The sequence below is a fragment of the Triticum dicoccoides genome, chromosome 2A, assembly GCF_002162155.2.
Source record: "Triticum dicoccoides isolate Atlit2015 ecotype Zavitan chromosome 2A, WEW_v2.0, whole genome shotgun sequence".
Lineage (NCBI taxonomy): Eukaryota > Viridiplantae > Streptophyta > Magnoliopsida > Poales > Poaceae > Triticum > Triticum dicoccoides.
In genome coordinates, this window is record NC_041382.1 from 729,421,198 (window position 1) to 729,432,690 (window position 11,493).

The 11,493-nt window shown below is 45.6% G+C and overlaps 1 protein-coding gene across 1 annotated transcript; it reads left to right on the forward strand.

Moving 5' to 3' along the window:
• Positions 1-2,125: 2,125 nt before the first annotated feature.
• LOC119352112 (auxin-induced protein 15A-like) lies at positions 2,126-2,885 on the forward strand. The gene has a single exon (XM_037618842.1). The coding sequence runs from the start codon at positions 2,229-2,231 to the stop codon at positions 2,610-2,612; it is 384 nt and encodes a 127-aa protein (XP_037474739.1). The 5' UTR covers positions 2,126-2,228; the 3' UTR covers positions 2,613-2,885.
• Positions 2,886-11,493: the final 8,608 nt, after the last annotated feature.

Consider the following 11,493-nt stretch of genomic DNA (forward strand, 5'->3'; position numbering starts at 1 on the left):
TCATAGACTTGTCGTATGTATGTGCATGTGAGCGTCTACCCTTGCATTGTCTTTCACATTTTTTTTAAAATACTCTAGTGTGGTATACCAATAACGGCATCAAAGCCTTGAAATTATACTAATTACAGTATTTAATTATGAAAAAAATCTTAATACAAGATGTGCTTGCTACCCGGTAACAGACCATTTTCGCATGTTACGGTCAATTTCTCTTTATCACCACCTGATCACTTGATCACCATGTTTTCCGACTTCTTTCTGCTAAATCAATGAAGCCGGTGTTTAAGCCAGTTCTTTCAAAAAAAAGAAACTTGCGTTCTTTGAACTCATGCCCTCATCAAAACATGGCTACGGCCGGTGATTAGACAAAATTAGGCCTCTTTTGGTTCATAGGATAGGATTATCGTAGGAATAGGAATCTTATAGGAAATGAGATGACATGTATCTCAAATTCTATGAGTAGGAATAGGAAACAAGATGTCATTTGGTTGACACCAAAGAAATTTTTCCATTGAGTCTAGGCTCATTTTTATTTTTCTATGAAATGTGGAGGATAGGAACCAATCCTATGTAGGAATAGGAATCCATTCCTATGAACCAAAGAGCTCTAAAGAAAAAAATGCTATAAAAACCCTATCCTGTAGAATTCCTATGAAATTCCTTCAAACCAAAGGAGGCGTTACTATTTTTTACACGGTACATACGCAGACGCTCAAATCATCGCATACGTCTGTGTAGTCGATGGCAGCGTTTGTTCTCACTGAACGAACATCACCGAAAAGACTAAAATAAATCTAAAAATGTAAATACCAGTGTCAAGTCTAAGACTTAAACTCTGATGTGTTGGTTCCAACAAAAAGAACCTAACCATCCAAGTTAGGCTCAGTTTACAGTGTCAGTTGATCACGCTAGTACGGCAATACATTGCTTCATGCTGATGGAGTTAGAGCATCTACATCCAGATTTTACAAATTTGATCCCCTATGTGCACACACGTGTTCGCGGACAGCGTATGGTCACCCATTATTTTTCCACGTACACAGCCGTCTTCCTCATATTCGAGCATCCAAGTCCATGCAACTTCATTCAAGGTGATCAAATTAAACATAGCATAGATTGGACATAGCATAGCAAGTTCTCACAAAAGAAGATTGGTCATAGCTTTCTAAGAATAGTTCATAGCATTTCACAAAAAATATGTCGTTGTTTCGGGTTATGGGCTGGGTTTAAGAGGAGCCGGACTGTCCAGACATATGGACAAGGTTTGAGGATCCGGCTGGGTACGTATTTTCAGTCCGGTCAGCGTTCAGACGGTCCGCCCGGGCAGCTAGTGTCTCCTCTTCTAGATGCTCTTAATTTAGCTAGCCGCAAGGCTTGCTTGCACACCCGCGCGGCGAGCAGTGGACAGGTGGACATGTTTTTTTTGGCGGTTTTGTGCGTGCAAGCCGCACATTACCTGCAGATTAGGAACTTGTGCACGTGCTCCTGGCAAGTAAAACAAGACATGCAACGGCGAGCAAGTAAAACAAGATATCGCTGCTCAGCCCAATCTTGAAGGCGTTTTCTTGTCAGACAAAACAGGAGAAAGCGCATGGGTGAAACCACGCAGGATCTGAGGATGCCCCCCCTCCTTCACGCGCGTGCGTGCAGAGATAAAACAGGAAGGGAACCGCGTGCTCCATTTACATTACAACTTGGATGTGCAACATACGGAAATCGGGTTCACTTGCTGGCACAATCGATCTCGACATGGTTGATTAATCACGTGGATTAGGGGGGCGTCTTTGTTGTGGATGCGCGAAGAGATCGCTCATGTCGTGCCTGGTCGGGGGCAGGAGCCGACGCGTGCACGCTGCGGTGCGCTGGGTTGGGCTGCACGGACTACCCCAGCTTGGCGCATCAATCTTTGGATTCAGGGTTCAGTAGCACCTCGAGCCGAATCTGGATGCCGATCTCGTCACGGTGTCGTGTCGCGCGGAGCAACACAAAGACTAGCACCCACTGATCGCGCTGCCATCCCTGCAGTTTGCGCCAACCCACAAGGCACTGACCCCTATCCCCAGGCTGTATATATCGACGTCCCGACTTCCACTCCACCACCCAGAACACACAGTTCCATCCCAACCAAGTCTCCAAGTCCCCAACCAGAGAGGCAGAGAGCTAGCAGCAGCAGCAGCAGCAAGCCAACAAGTTCCATAACTCGTCGGGGCAACGCAAGACAAGGCAGCATGTGCAACGTCATCACGATCCCGTCGGTCGCCTGGCTGCGCCGGGCCGTGCGCCGGTGGCGCGCCCGCCGCTCCGCCTCCGCGCCGGTGCCGGCGGGGCACGTGGCGGTCTGCGCGGAGGGCGCGCGGTTCATGGTGCGGCTGGCGCACCTCAGCCACCCGGCCTTCCTGGAGCTGCTCCGGCAGGCGGAGGAGGAGTACGGCTTCCGGTCCGGCGCCTCCGGCCCCGTCGCGCTCCCCTGCGACGAGGCCCGCCTCCGCGACGTCCTCCGCCGCGTCTCTTCCTCGTGCGACTCAGAGGAGCCGCGCCGCCCCTTCTGCCGCCGCCGTGGCGACTCGCGGCCGCTGCTGCAGGCGGTGGCCGTGGAGAAGCTCTTCTTGTGAGCGATCGACCTACCCCGCGCGCCCCGCGGCACCAAACGATCGAGCAACGCAGCGCCCAATTTCTGCGCGCCAAAGCAAAGTAACTGACTGAAGAAGGCGACGATTTTTTGGATTGTTTTCTCTGTGTAATAACCATTCTACTCGTCTGTGCAACTACTTGCCGAGGCATACGAGTAAATTAATTAGTAAATTGGTTGTTCTTCCTGTACATGCAATTTGACAATTTATGGTCGTTTGTGATTCATTCATGTCTTCGTCGTGTTGATGTAGTAGTGTAACTTGTCTTGGACATCAATTACAGTTTTGCTAAAACACATCTAAATGTGTCATAAGTATTGCACATCTAGGTCCTATATCGCTGATCTTACATTGAGATTCGTGTGGATATTTTTTTCCTTTTTTCTCTTTCTCTTTATACTTAATTCACTCATTTAGATGTGCAATAACTAGAGTACATCTAGGTATGCCCTAAACACACCCAATCAATTATTAGCTTTTATATTGCCAACATTAATCATTAGCCTAAGCTTAAGATAAAGACATTGGTTTCGTTATAAAATAAAAAGTTCTCTTAGAAAAAACTTTAGCCTTTATTCCCTACTCACAGTGCCATCCAAAAGCTTGTGCTGATATTGTGTAAGGGGTGTGATACACGCAAATACTACATTCACCATGGTATCGAAACCCTCAAGATACGCAACCCGAGCGTATCTCGGTTAGTCAAGTTTGTTGTGATGGACTTAACATGAGTGCTTGCACTTTTTCGAGTTTATACTACTCCTTCCGTCCCATAATATATGACATTTTTTGACACTAGTGTAATGTCAAAAACGTCTTACATTATGGGACGGAGGGAGTAGAATTTAATGGCTTTATCTCCGAGTGGTAAATAACGTGTACCTGCTGGTTTAGTCTGTCGAATATGGTAAATCTATAAATCCACGCGCTTGTTATCTTGAGATTTTAGCTTGAAAGCCTACAAGTGTCACTCTAGTAGGAGTCGTGACAGGCCTGTTAGTACTATTAGTAAGTAATACAATGCTCCATGCCGATAGTGCTAATTATCTACTCCCTCCGTTTTTAAATATAAGTCTTTGTAGAGATTTTACTATGGACAGCATACGAAACAAAATGAGTGAATCTACACTTTAAAATGCATCTAGAGGCATCTGTATGTGGTTTATAGTGAAATCTTTAAAAAGACTTATATTTAAGAACGGAGGGAGTACAAGGTTTGCTTGCACGGTCGCGCCACGGTGCCCGTGGCGAGCAGCGGACAGGTGGACTGATGTTTTTTTGGCAGAACGAACCCACACATTACATGTTGATTAGGAACGCCTGCACATGCTCATGGCGAGTAAAACAGGGCATGCAACGGCGAGCATGTACTACGCCAGATCCTGAACCTCTCTTCTCCTGTAGCCTGTAGGGCGACCAGGTGACTTGACTGAACGAATAAGGTTCAGATCCACACACAAAACGGCCATGTATATTCTTAATTTCCTATGGACCGATCTGGTTCTTAGGTCGAGCAAACGAGGCCTCTCCACGTCGTGAGGTAATCTGGTGGAGGAGCACAAAAAGAAAGTGTTCGCCGGACAAGAGACACATGCCTGTGCATGCAGATATCGCTCATTCTCACTGCATCAGCCCAATCTTGTGTTGCCGGAGATTTCCTTTTGTCGGAGCTCGGGTGAAGCCACTCAGGGTCTGAGGATTCTGACACTTACGCGGCTCCCTGTCCCCCCTCCTTGACGCGCGTGCATGGCGAGTAGTAAAACAGGACAAAGGAACAGGCGTGTCAGACGACAAACCTCCTGCAGGGTTGCATCCAGCGACAGCAACCGTGAGACTCTGCTCGTGCGCACGACGTCTCAGCAACCAACCGTAAAACTATATCGAACAAACTATATCGTGGCCTCCGGCGACCGGCGGGCAGGCACGCACGTACGTGTCACGGCGCGGGGCCGTCGCACATGCGGGAATCTGCGCGGCGGGGGCGACGACGATGGCGTCCCCTGGACTCATCGACTGTTCCAACTCAACTCACCCTTCCGGCCCCGGGATCACATCATCTAAGGGCATTTCCAGCCGTTGTGCCCCTCAGAAGGCGTTTTTTCGGCCTTATGGGAAGGCACCGGCGAATTTTTTACATTGAGGATAAAAAAAATTTCAGCCGCCTCCCCACCCAACCGAGAATGCACTGCACACGCGTCCACCGAGCTCGAGCGCCGCCGCCCCGTCCGCGTGCCCTGAAGACGCCCGCTGGCTGCCTCGCCTCCGGTCGCGAGGACGGCGCCCAGCCGCGCTTCCCAACGGCGGCCTCGGCGCGCCCCTGGACCTGGAGCGGGCGTCCGCGACGACTGCATCGCCGGGCAGGTAGGTCATGGTCCTCGACGTGCCAGGCGAACCAACTGAAGAGCATGCCGACATAGAGCATGGGCGTGGTGACCCCGGGCACCTCGTGGCTGCTGCCTGTACGCCCGTCGAGGGCGCCTCGGCCGTGGAGTGCGCCGGCGGAGACGGCCACTGCAAGGACGAAGAAGACGAGCCCCTCCCCGCCCTGGCCATGCACGCCCCGTCCTTCCAGCAGCGCGTCCTCGCCGCCTCCGCTGGCCGCTGCTGCCCCCGCCCGCTATGGCGGCCGCTGCTCGCGCCCGCGCCCTGCTGCTCGCGCTCGTGCCTGACCGCGCGCGCCCTCCCTGACCGCCGCAGACGAGGATGGAGAGGAGGAGGTGGCGGAGGGCCGTGCGGGCGAGCGGGAGGGGACCCGGGGGTGGCGGCGGGGGCGAGAAGGCAGGGCGGCTGCGGCGGCCCGGGGGCGGCGGCGGGGGCGAGAAGGCGAGGCGGTGCGGAGGAGGCGGGTCGGCGAGGAGGCGGGGCGGCGAGCTCTGTCGAGAGAGCTGCGGCGGGAGGGAGAAAAAGGAGGCGGGGCAGATTTTTTGCATGCATGCGTGGTCCCTAGCAGAGAAAGGAGGAGAGAGAGAGGAGAGAGGCTGACGCGTGGGGTTTCGCCATGCAAAAAGTAATGCCGGCGGCCCCAAGTGCCCACCGATGGGTTGGGTGTGGCCTGTGGTCGCCGGCGCTATTTTTGCTCGAATCCAGCGAAAAACAAAGACTTGGAGGCTTGACTAAGACGTTTTTTGTCCGCCGGCGCCTAAAAAATTGCCTGGAGGGCCGTCCTGGGGGCCTAATGAAGATGCCCTAATCATCTAAATTCATACGCCATCCGTTCGGAATTATTTGTCTCGAAAATAGATGTATCTAGAACTAAAATACATCTAGATACATCTATTTCTGCGACAAGTAATTCCGAATGGAGGGAGTAGCTCGCAGTACGTACATGATCACACCAGTGCATGTGCGCGAACAATGCGCCGGAGAGGGAGAGCTGGTACAGTGTGGTACAGTGTACCGGTAGTATACTGTATGTACGTGGGCGACCGGCCGGCTGGGTGCATTGCACGCATCGGCATCGGTTCTTCCGGGTGCCTACTTGTACTAGCCGTGACTGTCAAGTACAAGTACTCCCTTGCCTCTTCTCATGATTGGCGCCGCCACGTGCACGTCGCCAACTTAACCCATCTTCTTCGTCTGGACTAGATTGCTCGAGTCGATACGTACATATGTGCTATAGTGAAAATGAACAAAACCGGCCCTTTTCTAAAACTTCAACATAAAATGACCTAATCTGAAAATATTTCATGAAATGGCCCTCTCTTGCATGACGCCCGCGGCTAGGGCGCCATGCTAGAGAGCATGACGCCCCGGGCTAGGGCGCTATCGTAGCGACATGTAGCATGACGCCCCGGCCTAGGGCGCCATGCCACATAGCATGACGCCCTAGCCCGGGGCGTCATGCTATCTAGCATGGCGCCCTAGCCCCGGGCGTCATGCAAAAGGGGCCATTTCATGAAATATTTTCAGATTAAGGTCATTTTGTGTTGAAGTCAGATAAGGGTCATTTTTATCCATTTTCACTCAAAAAAAAGGAAAAGAAAACGAAAGTGCTACCGTATCAACTGCCTTGGTTCAGTTGGTTGTACTCACCGTAACTATGGAGTACAAGTACTGCTCCTTCGGATGATTGCCGCGTCACTCACAAACCCATGTTCTTCAGATTAGACCGCCGCCCAAGCTCTTCTAGTTGCTCTCGATCGCTACATCCTACTACATGTTTATGGTACACAGCTCATCTGAAAGTGAAGGTGATACAGTATCATCAAACTGCCTTTCAAGTCCTATGCAAACCTATATTATTAGTATCATTATTTTTTAGGTGAAAGTCGTGTTCAAATGTTGTACAGTACTAATGTACTATGGCTGTGTTGCAGAGTCAGCCACATGCTCGCATATGCCACACCACGACAAGCATGCATGCATGCATATGCATGTATCACATGGAGTCATCATTTGCACTTACTCACGGCACGGTCGCGGGGCAACCACTACGTGCGCGCGTACGCTAATTGGCGTGGGTGCTTGACACGTAAATGGATCCTTAGCTTATTATTGGCTCGGGTTGATTATAAGCCTAGATACATGCATCAAATCAATCATGTAAATCTCCTTGGCGTATTAACTCTTGTTTCGTTCCCACACTAAACTAATGCGAGGTCAGAGAAGACGACCTCTCTGTTGTGTGAAGGCTCACAAAAAATGTAACGAAGGAGAGAAGAATATGGATATATAAGCACCGAAGCACGCTTAAATCATTTTGAAATTTCTGTCAAACAAGAAGCTAGTTAAAGACTTGCATCATCATGAAAATTGCACCTTCTAAAGCTCATAATCATGCATTGTTCAACCACACCCCACAAGGGATGTCGACAACAAAATGACCGCGAACAACTGAAAATAGTACTTCCTCCGTCTCGTAAGATAAGAGCGTTTTGACCGAGGGAGTAATGTATACAAGGTTTTATGCCCAGTCTCTTCTTAATTAACAAACCAAAGGATATACTTCTGCCTCGTGTGCACACAAAAACTTAAGGCCACAGAAAACTGACATGAAATCCTAACATGCTGTTAAAATTTTATTTGCGGCAACGCCACTCGGGACCATTTTGGCTCATCCGACACACCGGTACGTGACATATTTTTCAGGAAAGGATAAGTTTTGCTACAATTATCCGACCAACCCTGTCGCAACAGAACAAGTTGATGAGTTAGCGGAGGAAACATATATTAGTGACAATCTGGCATTACACAAGGATGAACTCGTACTACGTTGCTACGTGTCAAAACGAATCGTTTAGATATTATATCCGATGGCTAAGCTTGAAATGCGATACAACAAGAAGTGCATCTAGACAAAATGACACTCTGTCCTGACTCCTAAAGCAGGAACTCTGATTTTTCATGCATGCACCGGTACACATTACAGAGTAATTAAAAATGCACTATTTGTTTCTTTTTCAATCAACAAAACATATTTATTTAGCCGCAAAAAAAACAAAACATATTTAGTTCTGTATCTGTCCCCTTTTTTCCCTTGCTTCGTTGGCACAGACATGAAAAAGATGCAGATCGTAAAGGCCTCTCTCACTCTCCTTTTCTTATTCTTTGGGCGCTTTATGTCAGATGCATGGATAACAATATCAGAAAATAAAGTTTGGAACTTGGAAGCATATGCTAACTACTGGTACTGTATATATACACCAGATATGTGTACCAGTTAAGGGTTTTATGCCGGCAATGTTCGCTGAATCACTAGCCTGATCAGAGAGAGAAAAAGATCCTTCAGACAAGATGCAAAAAAAGAACTGGACGTGGCAAGTATAATGATGCGTTTGTGCTTGGTCAGGTACTGTCTGCTAGGTGGCACACAAGTCAAGTATAATGATGCATTTGTGCTTAGTCAGTGATTTCATGCATGCAGTAGGTCAAGTAGCGTTTATAAATCAGACAAAATACTAATCTGCCAGTAGTTCCTGTAATTATCGAAAATAAATAAAAAAACATGATGTGGCATGCATTTGTGCTTAGTCAGTGATTTCATGCATGCAGTAGGTCAAGTAGCGTTTATAAATCAGACAAAATACTAATCTGCCAGTAGTTCCTGTAATTATCGAAAATAAATAAAAAAACATGATGTGGCCGCTGGGATTCGAGCCCAGGTCTCCACGGCCACAACGTGGAATTCTCACCACTACACTACAACAACGATTTTGTTTGTTTGTTAAATTTTAGCTTTAACTTCTAGTGATAAGACTCTGATTAGTCTGTTCTGATTAGGGGTTTTAGGTTATCGTATGATTAGTTTTCTCTTTCCTTCGGTAATTTGCAAGACCTTTTGGTTTCTATTAAATGAAATACAAGGAGGGAAGACCCTCTTTATATATAAAGTTACTTCTACCAAATGATAAGGCGATAATCCATCCCATGTTCACTAGTGCAGAACCGGGCAATAGCACCGGTTCGTAAGGCCCTTTAGTGCCGGTTTGGTAACCGGCACTAAAGTGTGGACACTAACCCCCCCCCCCCTCTTTAGTACCGGTTCAGCACGAACCGGTGCTAAAGGGCAACCACGGGGCACGAGGCAGCTCCGGGGGCTCGTAGGACATTAGTACCGGTTGATAACATCAACCGGTACTAAATGTTTGGGTGTGTTTTGGTTTTATTTTTCATTTTTACTTTTATTTTGTGTTTTCAATTTAATTTAGTGATTGTTTTACATTATAATGAGTTGTTAAATCATTAGCTGAAAGTACCGCAGATTAGTTTGACTGGATGCATGTGGATCCTAGCTAAGTCAGCAAGTATATGACATATCTATATTATATATACTTGATCACCTAATTAAGAGATTGAGGTAATATGGATATGACATATACTTGATCACTTAGCTAGAATCCATCCAGTTGAAACTAATCTGCGGTTTCTTTCATAAATGATATAATAACTCATCATCATCATCATCATCATCATCATCATCATATTAATATAAAAACTCTTGCATCATATATATCATCACATAATAGTCGTCTCATTACCACTACTTAATCATCATATAGTCATCACCGCTATCTAATCACCACCAACACTAGCTTAAAGAAAAAACATTCACTTTTACCAGAAGCAAAGATATCATCGAGTTCAACATGGTAATGATATTATAAGCGTTCATAACACCACAAAAGCAAATCACTCTTTGAGATTAAGTTCAGGACGAAGAACAAGGACATGAGAGGATAAGTACTAAGAGCATGAACTAGCTAATCACTCCTGCTGCTCTCTCTCAGATAAAATAGCATAGAACATGTATAGTTTTCCCGATTCATCATATTGGAGCATGCAGATGAACCTGTCTCCTAATCGTGGGTTGCGCTTCTGATTGCTGCCCCCTAGTACTTATCTGCGATCGTTCACAATTTTACTCCAGTCTTTTACTATTAAGCATTCCTCACTATTAGAAATCATGAATGCACTAAAGTGCATTGTAGGATATCTTGGTCGTAAGCTAACAATATTCATGGTACATTTAGTCTCGATCCAATCAGGCACAACATTCATCGAGAGTCCCTGTTGAAGAACATCGTATAGTAACATACTTAGCAATGACGTTTAGCTTAAAAAAATAATGTATGCAAAGATGCACTGAGGAGAAATAGTAGAAATCTTATCATCTTTCCTAAATATATGTGACCGTAGTTCAGTACGAACACTATTGGTCGCACGTTTTGAGTACTAACATTTCTAAGTGCAGGAAAAAAATTTGTCTTGACAACATCAGGATCCTCAAGCCATGAAACATAATGACTTGTCTCCTCACAGTTTAGTTCAGCCCCGGGACAGTGGACGGTCCTGTCTACCAAGCGCCGGACATGTTTGCTTGATTGGAAATAAGCTGTCAATATAAATTACTTGTCAACTCTTTTTGAATAAACAATATCGAAGACATAAATATGATTGAGAAACTTACATAATGGTAGAACTGGAGGCGTCTGCACATCGACCCAGATGTCTCTATTACCTTCAATATCATCTTCCGGACGAATATCAAATGTGATAACCATATCAGGCTGAAATGCATAAGCCTTGCATGGTGCTTGCCAAGTTTTGCATTCAAAATAGGTGTATGTGTCTGCATTGTATAATTTGATGTTGAAGGTATAACCATGCTCGGTCTTCAAGTAAACTTTTTTTACCTCCATAGTTTTGTTAGGACTGAAACCTATCTTATCCAAGACAAAAATTCTTGCATGACAGGGGATACGCTAGTAAAATAGTGAAAAAATTAAAATTAAAAGTTAAAGCAAATGAAGTATAAGTCATGCTTAATTATGAAAAAAAGACTTGTCGTTCTCACTTACTGTATCCACTTCGAAGTTCTCATCCAGCTTGATGCTGAAGCGCCTATCATCAACTAGAAAATTTCTGCCGCACAGGTCGCGTTGGTCTTCGCAGTATTCGCACATAATGAAATCGTGTTCGTCGTCAGACGACATTCCTATGTTCATAGGTAAAACATCAAACACTTATTAGTTCTATTAATTCAACTAATTCAACTAGTTCTGTTAATTCAACTAGTTCAACTAATTAATTCAACTAATTCAACTAAGCACTTACGAAAAATATACCTAAATAAAGTAGCTCAACTAATTCAACTAACTAGTTCAACTAATTAATTCAACTAATTCAACTAAACTAGTTTTATTAATTTTCTCATTAAAAATAAGGTAGCTAGTTCTATATAGTAAAATGTTAATTAGATAATCAAATCTCACATAACTAAATTAAATATATATCTAACATATAATTTATATATAATTCATCTAACATTTAACATTAATATCTAACATACGTCCATATATAGGTGAAACATTAAACACTTACTAGTTCTATTAATTCAACTAAATAAAATAGTTCTATTAATTCA

Coding starts and splice junctions, on each gene's coding strand:
- LOC119352112 (XM_037618842.1), top strand. CDS start 2,229: ATGTGCAACGTCATCACGATCCCGTCGGTCGCCTGGCTGCGCCGGGCC.